The 22,690-nt window shown below is 45.6% G+C and overlaps 1 protein-coding gene across 3 annotated transcripts in view; it reads right to left on the minus strand.

Annotated features, from left to right (window-relative positions):
* The window catches only part of MTM1 (myotubularin 1), a 95,165-nt gene that overhangs the window by 44,327 nt on the left and 28,148 nt on the right, over positions 1 to 22,690 (minus strand). For 2 of the 3 annotated variants that reach the window (XM_032397428.1, XM_032397427.1), the window contains exons 5-6: positions 10,918 to 11,028; positions 6,704 to 6,805 (exon numbers count right to left, since the gene is read on the minus strand). In XM_032397428.1, coding sequence (XP_032253319.1) covers positions 6,704 to 6,805; positions 10,918 to 11,028 — 213 coding nt within the window. The remainder of the gene's footprint in view (positions 1 to 6,703; positions 6,806 to 10,917; positions 11,029 to 22,690) is intronic. The other variant, XM_032397429.1, reaches the window with a different exon arrangement.

Genomic DNA, 22,690 nt, shown 5'->3' on the forward strand with positions numbered 1-22,690 from the left:
ACACGAGTGTTAATGAGTTCAGAGTACCAAGAGGCAGAAAACACTGTGATGCCCAAGAGCTTAATCCAGAACGGCGCAGGAAAGCACAGAACACAGAGGTACACACGCCCGAATGAGCCGCGCTACATTGGAAGCGGGAGGCCTGCATGGGGTCAAAAGATGGACAGAAAAAACAGTGGGAAACCTTTTCCAAAGACGATCACTGCTGCCCCTATTTCACATTTCTAGTTAAGATGCTTTCTGGATTTAACACACTGAAATTTAAGACTTTCAACTAATCCTTTATCGAAGTACAACCAATGGTTTGTTAATAAGGATAGTAACCTTATCCACATAACACCCTTCTTTTAAGGGACTTAAAGTGTCTCACATATTATCACAATCACTTTATTAATATTCTGGGGGGAAAAAAAGTGTGTTAGGGCAATCATCCTGGGAAACCTGCTTCTTTGCACCTGCTGGGAAAATGGCGCGCGACTGCACAGCTGACTTTCAAAGGGCACTTATTGCGTGCCAGGCACTTGTAAACAGTTTACGTTTAATTCTCACAAAAACTCTCTGGGGCAGAGAGGGTTATTATCCCCATTACAGATGAGAACGCTGGAGCACGTAAATATTATGTGGCTTCCAAAGTTGCCAAGCAGGTAAGCGACTGAGCACACGCCAGCAAGGCTGCGTAAACAAGTCCTCTCTCTGACTCTCCCTCACCCGTGGCTGCCACGAGCCTGGCAACCGCGTCCCGGGCTCCACTCCTTCCAGCTCTCCACCTCCCTATGTGAGGCTCCACTCCATGACTTTTGTCAAAACTCAAGCCCTTCTCTTAAACAAAATTCAGGAAAGTCCATGCATGCCTATAGCTGTAAAGACAGATGTAAGTGACTTGACTTATGCCTAAATTAACTCGAAACCCATTTTATTCTATATATTCTACCTTTATCTAAAAGATTGTTTTTCAAGCTTTCTAGATCATGATTAACAGAAAACCATACACTTTGCACCATGACCACCTCCCTGTACACACACACACACACCCCTGAAGCAAATGTTTAACAAAACCATATGTACCCATGGTACGTATTACGTATTATGCTCTTACTATTTTCTCTTCTAGTCCATTTAAAAATGCTGGCTGCAACCTAGTAAATGGATTTCATGACTCAATAATACATTGGGATTAACAGTTAAACACTCATCTAAAATTTATATTCTCTCTGGTTATCCCACTTGGGTGAAAAATGAGCAAACAATAAAGGAAATCAATGAAAGAAGAACTCTGGCATTGAACGAACCACCCCAACAATTAATTACTCTCTTCAATAGCACTATCAGGCTCTATTCAGATTTACACAATTTTTGTTCTTGCCTTTAAATAATTACGTCAGAAGCATTGTCACATTTCTTTTTTTCAAGATTTATTTTATTTTTTTTGAGGCGGGAGTGGGGGCAGAGGGAAAGGGAGAGAGAATCTCAAGTAGACTCCTTGCTGAGTGCAGAGCCCAATGCGGGGCTTGATCCCAGGACCCTGACATCAGGACGTGAGCCAAAACCAAGAGTCAGATGCTTAACCCACTGATGAGTCACCCAGGCGCCCCAGCATTATCATGTTTCTTATAAAAATGTATCATTTACCTAGAAGTAGCGTTGAGTTACAAGGTAGTTTGCGAAATTGGTACAAGTTCTAGTGTTTGTAAGGCAAAACAAAAATAAAGCAAGAAAATAAACACTTTGGCTGAAGTAGAAAACGTTATGGGAACAATGTCCAAGTCTGACTGAGCTGACATAATACGGGAACAATCAAATTAATAGGCTGGGGTCGACTCTGTGTGGCTAAACTGCTCAAGTTCAATTCAAAGTTTAAGTCCCAACTTGAACATGCTGAGTGGTGAAAATGCTAATGGGGAAGGAGGCCAGAGAGAGCCAAAGGGGTGGTCTGAGAGCAAAAAGCCCACTTGTACACCGTTCCCCCTATGGCTGGATTTGGAACCCAGCTCTCCTGGCCTTCAGACACCATTTCATGGATACAACAGCATGCTTACCTCTGACCTCAAATGCTTACAATAAAAAAAAACCAAAACACTGAGATAATCTGCAGCTGGTTTAACAGTTTCAATAATATTAACAAAGTGATATTTTTCAAGCAGGGCCCTTTGTATTGTTCAATGCAATCAGGCTTAGATTAGGCTTCCAGGAAATCCCTTCCTGGCACACTCTCGCATTCCCCACTGTGGCAGTTTGAAAACTTTTCTTTCCCTCCTGTCTCAGAGGAATAATTGTTCCTTCGCCTTTCCAAAACTGCCCTACAAACTGGCTTTCGCCCCATCCCCCTCTGCCTTCCCCAGGATCCTGCTTCAGAAAGATCCCTTCTCTCTCTTGCTTCCTCTCCCCTCCCACAAATACATTCATTCACCTTTCTCAGCTTCAAATGAAACACAGGTTTTGTTTGGACTTCTCTGTTATACATCAGGGTTACTTAAGTAACTAACTTAACTAACCTGGGAAAGATGGGCTTCAGAGGGGCTGAAACCCTAACATTTTATGTAAAGTTTTGTACATAAGTGCATTCTTCAGGGGATGAGAAACTATAAATTTGTATCATATTATCAAAGGAATCCATAGCTGCAAACAGATCAAGAACCACGATTTCAAATCTACATCTCTAGACCCTTTTCTGAGGAGCAGACCTGAAATCGCTGCCGTCGATTCTGTCAAAAAGCCACAGTAATGCTAACGGCCACACGAACAAAACAGAACTCCCCACTCCTCCCTCCTTGCCCTGTCTTCCACCTGTCTCCTCAAACAAAATCCTTTTCTGACCTCCCTGCTCTGTCAACGGCACCCCACCCTCCTCATCACTCAAGCCGCAAACCCTAGAGGGAAGGATGATTCAGCCTTCCTCGCTGTCCTCTCTCACCAAACTGCTGCCCAAGCTTGTCATCCTCCACCCCGCCCTGGCCACCTGCACTGCCGGGTCCTTGGTCAGGCACTGTGGACCTCTCACCTGGCCTCTGACTCCCCCTCCCAGGCTCTGTGAGCTCTCTGCTCCTGTCTAGTCTTCATGACCTTGTATTCAGTTCTTTCACTTATTTCAAAACCTTCCGTAGGTCTCCACCACTTCCCCAGGTATTAGCTCCTTCCCTGGCAACGCCGTCCATCACGTGAGCCCAGAGCTCCTCTTGCCCACGCTCTGACCAAACAGCGCCTGGCTACCCTCATAAACACTTCACACTGCTTCCAGCTTTCCTTCTGCTGTGTCGAGGGTCAGGGTCTTGCCTCTGCCTGAAACTCCACTTCCTCCAACGGAAATGATAACCATCCTTCAAGTCTCAACCCAAATGACTATCAAATTTCATGCAGGCTTTTCCATGTAGGTTGGACGTGTTCTCTTCTTCCTGTGAATCCCCAGTAGACTTCCTCTGCATTTCTCTTACAGCACGAAAGTAACTGTTCCATATCGGAGCCAGACACATGTGTCCTATCACTTCTGTCACATCCCCGAATGGGGCTAGGTATCATTCCTTCAGCCCATACTCCTCCTCCTCATCTGCCCTCCCTGCTCCCCGACACCACCCAACACAGTACGCCGAAATGAACTTATTTACAAGACAGTTGTACATGTTGACTTGAATAGCAAGAACAGATGTTCCAAAAGCCATGGCAATAGCTGATCTGTTCTTATCTGCATCTTGTATTGTTTCAGTGATTGGTTTAACTTTTTTTTTTTTTTAAAGATGACTTTGAGTGGTTAAAACTTAGGGAATGTAATTTTCCAAAACTTTGTATAAGTAATCCGGCTGACATTTTTTCTCAAGTTTGTCACTTCCCAAAGAAGAAGTAGGGATTTCTAGTGCCAGTACAAAAATTAAGGCCGAGTACCACAGACGAGAAATCAACCCCTCTGTGGACTACTCCAATGACAGCAACCCGGAATCCCAGGCTCTGATGCTAGATCCACAACATCCAGAAATTTGTCCCATGTTTCCATAAAATGGATTTTTCCTTCACTTTCTACTTAACCTGAGTTCAATAAAAAAAGCCATCATTATACAACTCCCATGCAGAAGTCATTACGGTGAAGTGAGAGAGAGAAATAATGGCGGCTCCCTGCATTCATAAGCCCATAATATAGCAGGAGGCAGGCAATTCCTACATAATTATTATGTAAGGCAGGCTGAGGTAAGTGCTCTAATAGAGGGACCTGCAAAGTCTAACAAGTGAGAGGCAAGACAACCCCTACGGGGGGCGGGGGGGGGCGGGGGGTATACACAGATGGTATATAGAAGGACTTATGGCTGAGCAAGGTGGTGGAGGATGGGCTTTAAAGAGACAAGGGGCCTACAAGTAAAGGGGATAGAAAAACCAAAGACTCTGCTCTGAGAAAGTTCTATGTGTATTGGAGGAGCACAGGGAAGTCCTGTGTGCTTGGAATGTAGGGTATAAGCCATGGGAAGTCACTGAATTTGTTTTTGTTTTTGTGGAGAGTGGGACATAGTGACATGATTGTAGTTCAATTAAAAAACCACTGGCAGCACTCTGTAGAATAAATTGGAAGGAGAGAAACTGAAAGAAGAGAAGCCAGTTGGGAAGCATGGGTTAAAATAGGAAGCCCAAGTAGAAATGGGAAGAAATATGTGAGAGTCACTAATAAGTAGAACCTATAGGATTTGGAACAGATGTAGCTATGGGAGGCAAGGCACGGAGAGAATAAGACACTTGACTTCAAGTTCTCAAACCTGAGCAACTGGGGATCCTCCTCATTGAGGTGCATGTAGGCTAAAGAGCAGGTCTGGTGAGCTGTGAAGAGGTTGGGGGAGACAACAAGCTTGTGATGCTCAAGGACTTCCAGAGGAAGATGTTTGAGAGTTAGGCTGGTTACATTCACTGGAGGCCAGTGTCGGGGCTAGATTTCGAAATCACCCATATGGCAATGACAGCTTATGTGATGGGATGAAACGAAACCATCGAGGCAAAGTGAGTAACATGAGAAGGCAGCTGAAGGGGGACCACCACAGAGATGGTCCACAAAGGAAAAGACAGAGGCAGTGGAGACTGGGAAGGACAGTCAAGGTGGCAGAATAACACACAAACCAGGACTTGCTAGAATGGGGTGCTCCAAACCGCTGAATGCTGGGGGAAGAGCAAACAGAATGAAGACTGAAGTGAGCCATTAGATTTGGCCAGTAAGAGGGCCTCAGTTCCGGGAAGGTACCTACAGTAAAGGCGGGCACTGAAATGGGTTGGAGGAATGAATAAACTGGAGACGAGAACAGACTAGCTTGTTCTTTCCAGAAGTGTGGATGGAGGCGAGAGATGGGCCAGTAGTTTATTTTATTTTATTTTTTTTAAGATTTTATTTATTTACTTGACAGAGAGAGACACAGCGAGAGAGGGAACACAAGCAGGGGGAGGGGGAGAGGGAGAGGGAGAAGCAGGCCCCCCGCGGAGCAGGGAGCCCGATGCGGGGCTCAATTCCAGAACCCTGGGATCACGACCTGAGCTGAAGGCAGACGCTTAACGACTGAGCCACCCAGGCGCCCTGGGTCAGTAGTTTGGAGAAAGCTGGTCTAATACTTGACTTTTTAGGGGAGTAAACCCTAAAAGAGACAAAAGATGGCAGAGAAAGGGGATCTTACAGGAGATGGACTGGGGCCTCTGCTCCTTCAAACCTACTGTGTGAGCCGTTCTTCAAATTTCTGATAATTTGGGGCCAGATACGCAAAGCCCAAGATAGAACATGTTCCCTAACTGAATTTTCGTGGATTAGACTTACATTCTCACTTTCATAAATATTCCAAAGATGTGTTCTTATAAAACTTTTTGCCCTAATCATTAAAGAAATTGTTTAGTACTGAAATAGGTTTTACATCACACATTTAATCAAAAACTGAGAAAGGGCTGAAAATGTGTTCAACTCTATATCATTACATTTGTTTTAAAAGCATTACATTTGAATCTGTAATCAACACATGACTCATGAGGAGTACTTTATGAATCTCTCTAGACCTCCAGTCTTTGTATAATTGTCCCTTCCATCAACTGTGAATTTCCTTTGCCCGGAACAACTCCTGATAAAATTTGGGAAGAGAGAAACCTTGTCTCACCAGAAAAAAAAAAAAAAAAAAAAAATCCCAGGCTCTTATTGCCAAAAAACCTAAAAGACAGCCTCAGGGAGAAGGGCTACATTACAAATGATCTCCTTCAGTCCACACAGCGGCATACTCATCCTAGACTCAAAGTAAAGGCATATATATATATATATATGTGTATATATATATATATATATATATGCATATTTTTTTAAGAATTATTTCCTTGCTTTCCCCTTAGCAGGTGCTTGCCTCCAAGTCTGTTTAGAGCTGAGCAGAGGAGAAGGAGAGGGGAGTGAGGATGCAAGCAAGGCCTGGTGGCAAAAGGAAGGTGCCCACAGACCGCCTCCCTGCCTCATGCCTTTAAGGAGGACGAGCCAAGGCCGGGGGCGCACTGGGGGAGGGAGAGCACAGACCACCCTGGGTGACACTTCAGTCACCTGGGGCGGGCCATCCCACACAGACTAGCAGAGGAGAGGCCTGCTCCTCCTGGGAACGCTTCAATCACCTTTAATAAACACCCTGGCACACCCAGCACGCCGGGAAGCACAGACTAGAGAGTAAATGAAAGGGGAGACACCCGAGAACCTCCAGGTGCTGGGGAGAGCCCTGGAATTTACCAGACTGTGGGCCAAGGGAAAGGCGTATCTTGTGAGGATCTCAAACATGTCCCTTCTGCTGTGGCCTTCCTGTTTCAGCGCGAACCTCAGGTTTCTCATGTCCTGGGGGGGGGGGGCAGAGAGATTTGACAGTTCAGTCTTCAAATACAGTGACATTCCTCAGCAAAAAAAAATCTCTTCAACTAAAGGAGTGGAAGATTCACTTACCTGAAAGGGCAGTTAATCTAGATTACTAAGAAAATCACTTTGTTTTGTGTGACATTTTGAAATATCCAGTTAAGAATACCTCAAAATACTCTCATCGTAGTCACGAGTGTAAAGACAAAGCAACCAGTGCTAAAGAGAAGACAGAGCTAAAGTCATTTTATAACAAGAAAAATCAAACCTTGCCTTGCACACCATCTACGGTATCTCTTTACTTCAACCGGTTTCTGCAGTATTTTCCCTATAAAAGAGTATTTTATTCACAGTTTTTTTTTTTTAAAGATTTTATTTATTCATTTGAGAGGGAGAGAGACAGAGAAAGCACAAGCGGGGGAGAGGCAGAAGGAGAGGGAGAAGCAGACTCCTGGCTGAGCCGGGAGTCCGACGTGGGGCTCGATCCCAGGACCCGGAGATCATGACCTGAGCAGAAGGCAGATGCTTAACCATCTGATCCACCCCGGTGCCCCTTCACAGAACTTTTCAAATGTGTACCTGCTATCACATGTAAGCTCAAAATTGTCAAACATGTCATGAAAATACGGAAGCTCTCTGCCTCTCCCTCATGCTCCTTTCAAGTCTCATTCTAACAAATCAGGAAATGATTGGCACTTTAAGCTCTCATACAAGTAATGGAACATATTCTTCCCATCAAGTTGACTTGCACAGTGTTCTACATAGACCACAGTTGAGTACCCCTGTGCTTTCAGGAACTAAACATTAACTCTTGAAACTGGATTTTAAAAGGGGCTTTCAATACATATCTTTTTGCTAAGCAAGAAAACCTTCTCATACACCGAAACCAAACCAAAAAAGCTCCCTTAAATATCAAGTTGTATTACCTATCAAATATATAACATTCTGTCTTACTTTCAAAGCTAGAGTTGTTTCGCTTGTCTCCTAAATCAATCATTGTGCTGTGACCGAGTGGCTGAGCACTCAAAACACCAATTCAATTCAGAAAAACGAGCCCCGTGCTGGACCCTGGGGGGACGTTAGGAGGCAGCCAGCTGAGCTGGTCCCTGCCCTCTTGGATGTCATGATCTTTACATTTTTTCAAAGTGCTTTTTCATTTAGTATCTCAGGAGCACACTTAAAGCTTCCTAAGTCTCTGGCATGAAGGACTAGCAAAGGCCTTGCCATTTACAGGACATCCCAGAATGCCCCTGGCAGCAGAGGCGGTATAAAGAACTAGACCCGAAGACCTCCACTGAGTGACCCAAGACTGCTCAGTCTCTATACAGATGGCATCTACTGGGCCTTGCCAGCTCTAGGATTCCGTGCTTTCACTTTTAAAAGCACAGAACTGAATAAAATCCAAAACCCAATTCACAACATATTCCAAGAAAACTGGGATATTAGTTGTTGGCTCATGATGCAAAGCAGTAGTCAAATAAAAGGGAATAATCATTTCAATGAGATGACATGCCTCGAAAGGGTTTACAACTGAGCCACGAGCACAGCACCAGATAGCCGAGGATCTGTGGGGCTCAAAGACCTGTGCAGAACTTTCCTCCTAACAGCCTGGGGTCAGCTGATAACTCCGTAACATCACTGTTCTTAACCACTTGGCCAGAATTTAGACCATTTCTACATAACCATTTATTTTGATCCATCAGTGATTCCAACAACTACTTCTTGTTGCCATCTGATTCAGATGTAATTAAAGGACAGAAAAAATTACTACCTCATCTTGCCAACAAGAAAATTGAAACAGAAAAGGCAAATGACTCACAGGCGGCAGCTCACCAAATCTACAGCAGAAATATGAGCATATCCTAAGTGGTAAGTTCCACCTGGTCTCCTTAGAGGCTGAGTCGTCAGGGGAGGGCCCCTGAGAAAGAGCCTTGTGGCAGAAGAGCCTCACAGCCCCCCTCGGCCTGTCTGATAAGTGGGTCACGTGGCGATGCACCAAGCCTCGCTATAATAAATGAGTCCGAGTAAACACATCCCCGGTGCAACAATACCAAAAGGGCTGATTTATGGAGACATCATTTCTATAACCCATCTCTAGAGAAACAACACCCATCGCTGCTGACCTCAAAATACCACAGTCTTTAAAGCGAGTAAACAGGGGTGAGGCATGGAAGGAGAGAGGAGGTTTTGCAGTGGTTAAGGCTTGGCTTTGGCTTTTTTTTTTTTTTTAAGGCTCCAAGTTGTCAGCAGGGGCTGATGTGGTGCCTGTGGGTAAAAATTCACATATTCAGAGCCACCTTCTCCTGTGCTGGGACTTACACCCCCGGGTGAAAGCAGAAATCCCCGTGCACAGTGCTGGTAGGCCCAAATCCGTAGGGCTTAGAATGACCAGTCTCCCCAGGGCAACACTGGGGCTGACCTGCAAGACGGGAGAGTCCACCTCTCCCCCGCCACAGCAGGTTCCCTTTCTATCACCTTCCGGTCTGTTCCTGAGAACATGGGACTTGACTCTCATAACATCGCAGTTCTCAGGGAGATAACGGAATGAAGAGGCTGAGCTACAACACTGTTCTAGGCCATCATCTTTGGGCTCAACGCGAATTCCAAGAAATCTAGATATGTGTAACATTTGCGAGTGATGCCTGGTGAGTTGTCCCTAAGCCCCGTTTTTATAATAAACAGTCAAAGGGTAAGAATGCGCTTTATCTTGTTAACTCTGGGGGGACTGATATTAAAATACAAATTCTTCCTATTGACAAGGCAACAAACAGGACTTTAAAAAATTCTATTAGAACTGAAGTCACTTTCAAAGCCATCAATATTAGCAACCCAATTTTCCCTTGAGTACTGTAATATAACACTCTACTCCCATGGATCCTTTTATGCAAAAGGCAAAAACACTTCCTTAAAAGTAAATCCCTGTATTTCTAGGCCCCAAAGTGAAGACAGTAGCTGGGATCATACATAAGGCATTTAAGGTAGCTTGGATTAAAACAAAAACCAAAAGAAGCCAAGGTGGGCAGTGATGGAGAATTTCAGTTCAGGCCTAATGACCACACAATCATTTGGTTTGTGATAGAGTGTACTAGTTAGTCTTCATCTCTTATAAACTGGAGACAATAAAGCAAACATACCATATTTATAACCAAAACACAATTATAGGAGATTAGTTTTAAGAAATCACAGTGCCTGAGAAAAGGTCACATCTCCCAGATCTAGCTGTGAGAAGCACTGGAACAGATGAGCTCCAAGCCCCTTTGAACTCTTTCTGGGATTGGACATTACTCTATTCTATTATTATTCTACTTGGATTATAACCATCTGACACTTAATACCTGGAAAGGAAGTTTTCTTGCCAGAAGGTTTAGCCTGTTGTCTGCAAAATGATCATCTCACTGTATTTGGATCCCAACCTTGCCATTTGTTGGGTAATCTTAGCTCAGTGACCTAACTCTTCTTAGGCTTAAGGCTTTGTAACGATAAAATGGAGATGCCACTGTCCATCTCAGAGGGTTGCCCTGAGGACTGAATGCAAAGCACCTAGCATGTGTCTGCACCGACAGAGATGCTCAATAAACAGTTATTATTACAGCTGAGTAAATGTTATTAACATTAAATCTCTGTCACCCACCATGCCAAAGCAAAATGTTAGGCAAAATGTTACCTCTGAAAACTAAGCAAAAGTTACAAAGGTTGTTAGAGGCACATCCTGTTCACAGAGGGTAAAATCTCTCACATTTCTCTTTCCTTTCACGGTGTGAAGATGTCTAGCTGGTAACACATCACATAAAGGGACACTAGGAGCAGACTCAGGCAAAACTAAAAAGTGTGAAAATTCTATCTATAAAGTTTTCTTCCTATCCAGTCAAGCTGACAGAAGGACAGGTCTGAGTCCTCACAGGTCTCTTTAATAGGAACTATTTCCCCAGGAGGTTTTGGAAGCCTGATCACAAGGGAAGAACCACTCTTGGGACTTAGATGAAATAGGGTCTTTGATTTTTTTTTTTTTTTTTTTTTTGGTAAACCCCCATTAACTGTTACTCAGTATTCAACACTAATGTGTCTTTTTTCACAGAAGAAAGTACTGAATCTCTTACTTTACAAGTAATATCTAGACCATAGGAATTTTCTCCTCTACTTGTCGCGCCTCCCATTTTTTCAATTCTGGAGATCACACCCAGAGGAACATCAAGTATTAGAGCAGAATCCTGTAATGGACAAAAATGCAAAAGTCAGTATTTCTGCCAGTATCATTAAAACATAAAAACACTTTTAAAAAACCATATGCTTTAGGGCACTTTTACCTTGGCCATTTTTGCCACTTTCTATGAACGAAAATATGATACAGATCACACATAAAAGAGCAAGCATTACAACAGCCAGCTAGGCAGCCAAAATGCATCCCCAAACACTTGCCATTCTGCAGTGCCTACAGAATAAAGACTAAACTCCTAGGGACACAATTCAAGGGCTCCGTGGTATCACTTCCAGCTGGTCTCTGCAGGCCTTTCTCCCACACCAGTCTGCACTCCAAACTACATGAAAACCTTCCCCATTCCTCAAGCACGATCTACAGTCAGGCCTCTGTGCTTTGTGCATGGTGCTCCCTTTGTCCAGGCTGATCTAGGTTTCCCCAACTACCAGATGTTTTCCCATGGCTTACGCCCTGGCCCAACAAACGTCACCTCTAACAAAGCTCCGCTTCCTAAGTAGACAGAACCGAACTGACCACTCCTTCGTCTGAAGTTCTACAACGCTTGGTTCAGACTGCGCCGCACCGCTTGTTTTACCCTGTCTGCCAGGAACGCGCAGGTCTATATTCCCCACACCAGAAACCGAACATCTGGAAATAGCGCCTAGCTGAGGCCTGGGTGCGTCTCCCTCAGGAGAAGGGCCTGGATGCACAGCGATGCCGCTCCATCATTCCTCATCCCAGTGCTGGGTGCAAGGGGGCCGTACAAGTGCCGGCGAGCCAGGATCGCATGCGTGGTGTCACACCAGTCATCACGAGCTGTCAGCAGCCGCTACACACGGAGTCAGTCGTCTGTGCCAGGCGCTGCCGTGGGGGCTCTGCACGCCTCATCTTTCTGATTTTATCCTCCCAACCATTCTGGATGTTGGTGTAGTATTCCCGTTTCCTGACGTGGCAATCAAGGCTTTTGAAAGCTTCCGTAACTTGCTTGGTAAATATGGGGAAGGTCTGAGATTTGAGCCAAGGTCTAGGAACACACATCAAAAGAGCCAGACAAATGGTCCTACCCTTTTGCCTCCATAACTGCATTCTTAAGGGCTTATCTTACAGCTATTGCACAACACGACGAACAGTTACATGTGTGAAGATGCTCCGTGGAGCCAGAGGGGGACGTCAGGGTGGAGAAAATGACCGTTAGTCAACTTGAAGGACTAAGCACGCAGCTCCGAAAAGAATTACAGTACATGGAAAAACAAGCTTAAGTGGAAAAAAGCAGCATACAAACTACACTGACTACAGTAATGTAAGATATATATTCATGTGGCCAAAGATAGGGAGGCCTACAGAAATTTGTTTAAGTCCAATATTTTCTTGAGTGCTGTGATTACTTTGATAATAAAGAAAATATTTTAAAGCTGTTTATTGAAGTTTTGCCCTTTAGAAGATGTTCCTTTTGGGGGATACAAATAAAGTTTAAGTTTTACCTGAAATCCTTCTCCTTTGTACAATACAAAAACAAAGCATTTCTTTACAGAATATAAATATAGCTCATGGGTATTCTAGAAATTCAAAAAGTATAAGAATGGGGTGCTTCCATGCCGTAGAATACTACTCACCTACAAAAAAACAAGGAACTATGGATGCACACAACGACATGGAAGGCTCTTAAAAGCATCATGCTGAGTAGTAGATAAGGCCAATTTCAAAAGATCACGTACTGCAGGGAGTCCATTTATGACACTTTTGAAGTGACAAAATTAGAGAGATGGAGAACAAAGAAATGGTTGCCAGGGGTGCGGGGAAGGAGAGTGTGACTATAAATGGGCAGCATCAGTTGCAGATCTTGATTGCTAGTACGTGGTCCCATGACTTTATACATGGGATCAAATGTCACAGAATTTTATGCAGAAACCTATGAAAAAGTGAGTGCATGAAACACTGGTGAAGTTCAAGTACAGTCAGAGTCTTAGTGAACTGTATCGTGCCATAAATCTCCTGGTTTTGATCAAGCAATACAGTTATTGGAGAAGCTAGGTAATGCACTAGTTTTCCAAGTTCTTGAGCGTTCATAATTATTTCAAAATAAAAAGCTAAAGAAAGCGTAAGAGCATGGTTATCATGGTGTAGACAAAAGACTGCAAGCTCTTACGTTGGACAAAATTGGTTCAAACGGAGTTTTGACATTTATTAGCTGGATAACTTGCACAGGTTACTGCACCTCTCAGCCACATTTACCTGTAAAGTAGGGATGATTAAAGATCATGGACTTAAGCACCTGGCATGGTGCCTGTCACGCGGTAGCTAGGAAACAATGGAATTTATTACTATCACAAAGAATATCTTAGTATTTGGAAGATGTAACTGTGCTCTACAAATGTAGCGGATCTTGCAAGCAGCCACATACAGGTCTTTTTTTAGTTGTTGCCATGGGGTGAGACACCTCACATGACTAAAATCCAAATGCCTAGAGAAAAAAAAGACACTACTCAGTAACTGTGTACATTCACAGCTGCATATTATAACATGTTTACTTCTCAATACAGTCTAGTTATTGAAAACACACCATCAGGGAAGCTGTTCTGTTTGGATTGAGATTTAGGAGTGTCCAAGTGTATTCCTAAATGTCAAACTTATACCTAAAAACACATAGATTAGACAATAAATAAAAGTCTGATACTCTAAGATCAACATGGAAGCAAGAATGTAAACAAAACAGATGAGATCTTACTGTTCTTTGTCCTTGTATAGAGGAAATTCTATAGCTCTGATCACCCTGATCCAACACAAAACAGAAAATGGGACAACTGAGGAGAACCAGCCAGTTCCTGACCATAGGTGCCCAGTTTAATGAGGCTACTTGCCATGTTCTCCCCGAATGACAGGTTCAAGATCAGATAACCCAGCAGGCCAAACTGGAAGATCCAGAAATAGGAAAATTAACTCTGTAGAAACCTGAGTTGTTACTATCTGAATATTGTTAAATATTTAAGAATTCTCAAAGGTCCATTCTAACTCAAAATTCTATACCTCTAAGGATCTAAAATAGTTGAGAAGTAAACAGAACAATCTAAAAAAGATGCATTCATTTACCATCTCTCTCTTGAGTGCATACTGAGTAGCAGAAACCGTACTGGACGCTAGGAACCACAGAGATAAATAAGATGCAAGTGTTGCCCTGATGGGAGATAGGACACATGTGCCCAAAGAGCCACAATGCCATCACAGCAAGACAAAACCCACGTCCAGACTAATGGGATGAGAGGTCAGAGGAGGGCAGAACAATTTCCTATTGACTGGGTCTCATGAAGGTTCTGTGCAATGGCAATGTTAAAGATGATCCTTATAGAATGGAATAACAGCAGATGTAGATTTACCTTCCAGAAACAAGTTAACAGTGACATTAGTTACACGTGTGGAAAAGTATGGGGATTTTATATATGAAAAACAAAACAAAACAAAAAACAAGTGGATCAGGTTTAAAACAGGACGGCAGGGGAATTCCCCGGGGAGCACCCCAGGGCTTGGATCAGGGTGACTGGGATCCATGGAATGTGTTTCTCTGAAGAGGAGTACAAGGACAGAGCGGTGCTTTTTAAAGATTCCTTTGGCAGTCCTGAGCACTGTGCGGTAGCAAGGAAGGGACTATGCCCATTCCTTGGGACTCTGGAAGCTAATGATTTAGGGCAAGCTGAGAGGGTAGGAGAACCTGAGAGTGGAGTGACCTAGGTGGGAAGCAAAAGAAGGAGAAAATGAGCCACTGGGGAAGCATCGGCAATGACTCTGATTTAGACCCAGACAAGAGATGTGAAGAACCCAGAAAGGGGTTTTGGAGAAAGATTAACACTGTCACTTTGAGATACACAGGCTTGGAGGTTATGATAAATTAATCAAGTACAGATAAGCAGGAGGCAGCTGGAATTACAGAACTGGGAGAGATTCCAAAGGCCCCTCAAACTCAAAATGTCCAGAACGAACCACATGATGTTTCTCTCTCCAAATTCCATCTTCCTATCTCAGTGGCTGGTGCTCCATCTGCCCAGTTACAAAAGCTGGAAACCTAGGAGTCCTCCTTGACGTCCCCTTCTCTGTTATCCCTCATCCAATCTTGCACATTTACCTCTTAAATCAATCTTGAACCTGTCGAGCCCTCTCCAACTTCTCTGGACCACTGGAACAAGCACAGCGGTCTCTCTGATTGGACTGCTGCTCCCCCAGAGCCTGCCCTCCACACAGCAGCAGAGGTGATCGCTGACAAAAGTCAATCTGATGCTATCATTCCTTTGCTTAAATCATGTCCAAAACTTCTCACTGCTCAACTCCAAACACCTCCATCCTGAACAGGGACTACAAGGCCTTAGTCATCTGGGCCCACCCTCCTCTCCCTCCTGCCATTCCTCACCTTTCTCCTGGCCCCAACCCAGCCACGACTGGCTCATCCTTTCATGTTCCCCTTGGTCTCCGTGCCTCTCGCTGTTCCCTCAGCTGATTCTCCCCACCCAGCCCCTGCCAAGCATCCAGGTAATTCTTATTCATTCTTCAGACCAGGGGTCAAACATCATTTTCTCAGGACAATTTCCCAGGCTCCTCAAACAGCTACACCCCTGTACCACTTGCTCCTGGGTTACTCACGCTCGGCACAACTTGCTGTTATATACCCAGCATGATTATCTGATCAGTGTCTGTCCGTCCCATCAGAACGAAAGCTTCATGAGGGAGAGACCATGTCTGTCGTGCACACCACTAGATCCAAGTGCCTGGCACAGTGCTCGGCACACAGCGGCCTCTCAAATGGTCAACGAATAAAGAATGAAATGAAGTCTGGTAAAGAAGGGGAAGAAAGAGGATGGTACTATCAGGGAGGGGGGTAGCAGAGATCCAAGACACAGAGACTTGAGCAGGTCTGCAGGGTGGGGTGGGGACAAAAGAGCCAATGGAAATCACAGATGGAAGACGCAGAATGACCGAAGGGGCACTAAGGCTCTGAAGGAAGTAAAAGAGGAAAGGAGACAAGGCTCAAGTAGAGGAATTTTGTTTTGGAAAAAAGGCAACCAGTCCCTTCCCCTCAGATGAGAGGAGGAGGAGAGCATGGGTGAAAACAGACAGTAGCAGGTAGTGAGGGGGGCGGTTTCTGGGAGCTTAGGAGGAGGGGTTTTAACTGTTCAGCAGAGCAAGACAGGAGGTCAGCTGAAGAACATGGAGGGTTGGCCAGTGATGCGGTGGGGGATGGAAGGAGAAGTCAACTAGATATTAAAAAGAATTGCCCAAGCAGGGGGAGACCCTGAGGTCTGAAAGCCTGCACTTGTAAAGGAACTAATGAATTAAATCTATGTGACTTGCATAGCAGGGCCCAGTCACCCACAGGCCCTCAAGTTTGGGGGTTGGCAAGTTGGGAACAACATGGCAATAAGGGGCAAGGGAACCTAAGGTTCAGTGGATATTGTTTTCACCTGAAAACAGCACTCATTTTGCAGCAGCAATATAAGGAGATGATTCAAGACTGAACTTTAACAGAATACCTATAGTATGGATCTTATGTTCCCACTGAAGTTCTACTTAGACACATGAGGATGTCTTATTATAGTCTTTTTAGCATTATTTCAGCTCCCTTGAAATGAAAAGAGGTGCTAAATCTACTAGACTGAAGAACCTAAAGAAGGACAATCTCAGAAAGTCTCCATTATATTTTCACGAAAAGAAAAATACTACAGGTATCCTTGTCGGTCATCCTCATAATGAACTGGATGGGCCTTCCCTCTGGGAAAGAATACAGATCTGGCTCTGAATGTCCATAACGGGAGAGGGTAGTGTTCAAGGCTCACAGCTCCATTTGCAGCCAATGAGAGAGACCATGGAAGCTAAGCGCTGCCATACTTGTTAGATGCCCAGCTACTAAGTGGCATGATACCTAGCACCTGCTCAAAGCTCATTTCAGAACCGAATATTTCAGACAGTCTGATTGACACACAAGCCATCCATCCATCTTAATTCTCCAAGCCCTGTCTATACACTGATAAGCCATCAAAAAGCTAAGTAAACAGACCTCATTTTTCTCGTCCCTCAAAGAAATACCTTTATGAACTACAGGTGAATGTGTGTTCCATCTTTATAGAGGGTCTTAAATGGTACTAAAGAATCTTTGGGTAACATTCTGCCTAAAGAATGGAATCATTATGTTCCTATCTTTTAGAGAGATTTCTCCTTGAATTGAATCCAGGAAGAACACACTGTTTCTGGGGCGCCTGGGTGGCTCAGTCGTTAAGCGTCTGCCTTCAGCTCAGGTCATGATCCCGGGGTCCTGGGATCGAGGCCCACATCGGGCTCCCTGCTCCGCGGGAAGCCTGCTTCTCCCTCTCCCACTCCCCCGGCTTGTGTTCCCTCTCTCGCTCTCTCTCTCTCTGTCAAATAAATAAATTTAAAAAAAAAAAAAAAAAAAAAGAACACACTGTTTCTGACTTACTGTCGGAAAATGAAAGGTGTGTGCACAACACGTTTCTCATCTCATCAGCATCACTCAGTTGGAAGGCCTAAAAGCCCCCATTCCTCTAGCTACCACACATCTGCCACAGTCCGTTCTAGTTTAGGGCTGTGTGGAGTGACGGGGAGTGAGAAATACCAACTTTCAGATGGGATTACCTCTGGGGTAAAGGGGAGATGGGGTTTCTTCAGCTGGGTGGTGGATCCACAGATGTTTAGGTTATTCTTTATAAACTTCCTATCTTAAATATTTCAAAATAATTTTTCAAATGGGGTGGGGATGGATGGGTGCTCTAGGCGAAAAAAAAAAAATGGCCTGAAGAAAGGTCCGGAGGAGAAAGCACAGGGCTTCGTTAGGGGTCAGTGAGTAGGACACCTGAGCCAGAGCGTGGGGTGGGCACACAGGAGAGAGGTGGGAAGGTGCCACGTCCCTAACTCCCTGGCTAAGGCATAGGACATGAGGGAGGAAAGGAGCCACGGAGAGTTTCTGAGCACGGGGATGGTGCAACTATAAAGAGGACTTCAGGAGCCAGAGAGAAGGGAGTGGGGAGAGGCTGCAGGCAGGGAGGCCAATGTGTGGCCCCTGTGATGGCCCAGGACAAGACCTTGGACTAGGGTGGGGCACATGTGAAGACTGTGGAGAAGGAGGACGGGGCAGGGATCCCAGGGCCACGGGGAGATAAGCAGCACCAGCCCGAGAAGTAAGAACACCAGAAGAAGGGACTGGGAAGGGAGAAAGAGCTGAAGACTCCCACCTTGGCCCACACATCTGGGATGGGAGGCAAAAAGCCCAGGGTCTTGAGCAGGCAGTAAGAAAGGAGAAAGGGGGGAGGCGCCTGGGTGGCTCAGTAGGTTGAGCATCAGACTCTTGGTTTCAGCTCAGGTCATGATCTCATGGATTATGGGATCGAGTCCTGCGTCAGGCTCCATGCTATGTGCAGAGTCTTTTTGGGGATTCTCTCCCTCTGTCCCTTCTCTCCCTCCCCCCCCACCTGCTCTCGCTCTCAAAAATAAATAAATCTTAAAAAAAAAAATGAGAAAGGGGCCAGAAGAAAGGCAGCCCTTGAAACCCAAGAAAGCCCAGGGGTGACTAGGGGATGGCTCTGTCAGTTGTGGCCAGATGGGGGACAGCGTGTGGAAAGGAGCGCGGCCAGCATGCAGCGTTCTCCTGACAGAAGAGACTGCTGCCGGGGAGCAGAGGAAGCCCTGGGGAGGAGCAGGACTAGAGAGAAGCGTGCAGACCCCTGGGAGGTGGAAGGAGGAGCAAGAGACAATTAAGACTGGCGTCTCCACTGAATGGGTTCCCACAGGGGCTCCCAGTGACCTAATGACCACCCTCTGTGGCCTCTGCTCATTCTCTATCCTGCTGAGTCTTGCAGCATTTCGTCCGTGGTCCCCTCCCTTCTTTTCTGAGTCTTTTCTCTTCTACCGACTTCCACCAAAGTCTTTGCTCAGATTTTCTCCTGCTCCCACCGCTCCTGCTTTGTCTTCTCAGTTGGCCCTGGGGCTCCCCCCCCCCCCCCCGCCCCGGGAGAATGTTCGTGTGCCTCAGTGCACATCTCCTTGTCACATCTTCTTCTCAGGTAATCGCATGGATGTATGCGGCTTTCACCAACACTGATGTGCTAACAACTTCACGAGCTTCAGAGTCACGTTTCCAAATACTTCGGAGACTTCTCCACTCAGTGGCTGTATAGTTATTAAGTCCACATGTTCCGAGAATCCCCAGGGACTCATCTCCGACGTGTTCCTTCTCCCGTGAGGTCCATTTCAAAGGCAAAGGATCACAGGCATCATTCTCGACTCGAGTCCTTCCTCTAACTCCCGCCTCCAAATGGCCACCCCGTGCTCCTGAACCTCCTGTTGCAAAGACAACTGTGCGAGGCCCTGGCTGCCCACCTGAACAACTAACTTTTCCACTGCTCTCCCTGCCTCCAGTCCCCCTCCCTAATCCATCAGCCACACTGCAACTGGACGTCCCTTCCAGAAACCCACATCCAACATGTGGTCCTCCCCATAAGGTGTGCACTGCTGACCCGTGACTTGCGAGACTCTTGGGGCGGACTCTTCTTCCGGCTTCATCTCCTGCCACCCCACTCCCCCTCCACCCTGTGCTCCAGCTCCAACAGACCACTCAGCTGTTGCCACAGTATGTGGTCTTCTCCATATCATCACACAAGTGCGAGGGAAACGCTCTACCTGATGTGCTCCTCCCTCTCTCCCCTCCTGTCCAGGAAATTGTTACCATTCTTCAAGACTCGGTTCAAATATCACCTCCTCTACAAAGCATGCTAGGACCCATCACTCGGCTAATCACCGTCTCCCTCATAACCTCACAGTGTTACACAACCACAGCAGGCAGTTTTAAATAATACACCCCAATTACTCGCCTCTGTGTCGTTCACCAAGCTCGGTGTTAGTTCACCGTGCTGCTTGCTGAAGGTTCCGGAATAAAGTTATGAGCACATGAACGAACAAAGGGTTACTTCGCCTTTCTCACCCACTATAGCAGCTGAACCCAAAGTGTTCCTGGAAAGGAAGCTGAAGCAGTCTTCCCCCTGGTAGTCTACAGATTACAGGGTATTCTGTAGAATATGCCCCCGTGTCCTATATGTCCTATGCCCCCGCCAAATTCCTGAGCACCCTCAAGGTCAAAAGGGGGCTATGACATTTCCAAACTCCAGAAACACGGTTGGTATTCGAGATGCCACAATTTAGTGAGGTCCGCATGGCAGTCAAAGCACAGCGATGAAGCCTGTCCCCTCCCAAGTTCACTCACAGAACACGTTTTTACTGAGTGCCTACTGTCTACTGGACCAAAAAGACTCAGCATTAGTAAAGGCCAAAGACACATGGCAGCAAAGAAAAAAGACGAGAGTTCCTTCGTTCAGCAGCCCGCCTGAACTTCTTCAATGTGCCAGGCTCTGCCCTCCGCACTGAGGGGACATGGGGGTGGGGGGTGGGGAGACAGACAGACAAGCATCCCTGTCCTCAGACAGCCAAGGAACAAGATGAAGCAGTGACATATATAAAAAAGGAGGCGGAGGCAAGTGCTCAGGAGAAACAAACAAACATGGAAAGGAAAGAGGGCGTGTTGGTGGCGGGGGGCGGGGTGCTCACGAGCACTAAGCGCTAACGGAGAGGCGTGGGAAAAGGCTGCGGGGACACGAAGAGGGAGGGGCTCCTTCACGGGAAGCTGGAGGAGGCTCGGAAGAGGGCATGATTGTTGAGGTGGGTTCTGGACAAACAGCATGGGCAGCAGTGGCGGGAGCTGAAGCAAGACAAGTCACAAGGATTTTTATGCCATGTAAAGGACAGTGGATTTTATTCTGTGGGCCACAGGGAGCCAATGAGAGTTTTAGACTGGAGAAGTAAGCTGGCCGGCCTAGTTCTAAGGAGGATCACTCTGGAGGCAGCATGCAGGGCAGAGTAGAGGGGGGATGACCACGCAGGAGGGCCACAGGGACAGTCTAAGGAAACAACCACTGTGCTTCTACTGTCCTGGGGAACGGGGCGGGCAGGAAACCTTGCCCTTGACACCTCAACGAAGTGGGACTGTGGACTCCCGTGTCAGACCACGCTCCTGCAGCAGTGTTTACCTACCTGAAACCAACAGGTGTCCGCTTCAAAATGCCAATAAGAGGACAGCTCTTTGTCAAACACACAGTGTGCAGCAGAATCCACAACTGATACTCTTATTTAGGGCTTTAAGAAACACTATGATGACTATGTTTTGAGGCTTCTGCATAACCACTTATGTGGCTTTCTTTAAAGGATGTTTTCTGCCGTTAGCTTCTTGCTTTTATACTTGGACTAAATGTTATAGCCGATTGGTCAAAATGTTTATGTAAAACAGTGGAAGAAGAAACAAGTTAGTAGTCAGTGTCCAATGGGCCTTTTATACACCCATTCGGTGCTAATCCCCACCTTCTACTATGCCATATGAAAACCAACTAAAGCTTGCTAAGTGCTTCCCCAATCAATTACAAAAGTCCCACGTGCTCATTCCAAGTGGAGAGGAGAAAACAGAGCATGCATAAGTCCACTCTCCAGATCTCCCAAGTACTAACATGCCTGCTGTTATTTCTTTCCGGCCTCTTTTCTACAGACAGGTTTTGCTTGGTTTATGCAGTTGAGATCGTACAATCTTGTCATGGCATCACAGTTTTAAAAATTTCCCCAGTTCATCATCAGTGACAGCATAAAATGGAACCGGGCATGCGTGGCCGGCCAACAAGCCAAGAGTCTCAGAGGGTAAAGGCACGGTAACACTTGCTTTAATTCTCATTTTTGATGACTCTTGCATATATTAGCATAAAATCTCTCAATCTGTCTCAATTTGACCCTTGGGAGCCATACAGGATGAGTCTGATCCCTGCTCCAGAGAAGGCACTTCAGACATTCCAAGGTAGCTCTGTCATGCCTCCCCCTTCCGTCTTCTTTTCTTGAGATGAATCATCAACACTTATTTCAATCATCGCTCATATTGCAGCCCCTTCACAAGCCTGGTTCCCTCTGTCTGAACCCTCGCTGGTTTGCCAATGTCCCTCTTAAAACATGGCACCTGGATTTGAACACGACACTTCAGATGGGACTACAGTCTCATTTTGCTGGCCATTATATTATACTTTTGTTAGTTAAGTCTACGGGGATATTAACTTTGTCATCGGTCATGCCCAATTACTGGATCAAATAAGCTTGAGCCCCTATTAAGACAGACCTGACCTCCTCCATCCTTTGTTGGTACAACAGGTTTGTATAAAGTAAATGTTATCTACATGAAATGTATCATTAGTTTCCTGCCAATATCCTAGTCCATTAAGACGGTTTCAAATCGCAACTGCGTAGTCTAGCACATTGGCTACTTTGCAGTCTTTCACATATGGGACATGCATACTTCCTATGGGTTCAACTGCATTGCATTAGACACACTGCAGAGGAGGGGTCCTATACAGCAAGACATTCGTTACCGCCCTTCCTGGTTGGTATCAAGGCTTTAATCCAGTCTGTAACTCCATCTAGATGTACCACCACCATTTGGCCCATGTTTCTTAGTCATATGCCTCAATTTAATCAGGACAAGCTGTCAGTAACACAGTCCTAAGGAAATTATGGGGTAAAAGCAATGACACAAAAGCTACATTCCCCCAACATTCTTTACATCTCCTGTGTATAAACTGCTGTTGGGCTACTCTTCCACATAC

This window comes from Phoca vitulina, unplaced genomic scaffold (genome assembly GCF_004348235.1).
Source record: "Phoca vitulina isolate PV1807 unplaced genomic scaffold, GSC_HSeal_1.0 scaffold99, whole genome shotgun sequence".
In the NCBI taxonomy this organism is placed as follows: Eukaryota; Metazoa; Chordata; class Mammalia; order Carnivora; family Phocidae; genus Phoca; species Phoca vitulina.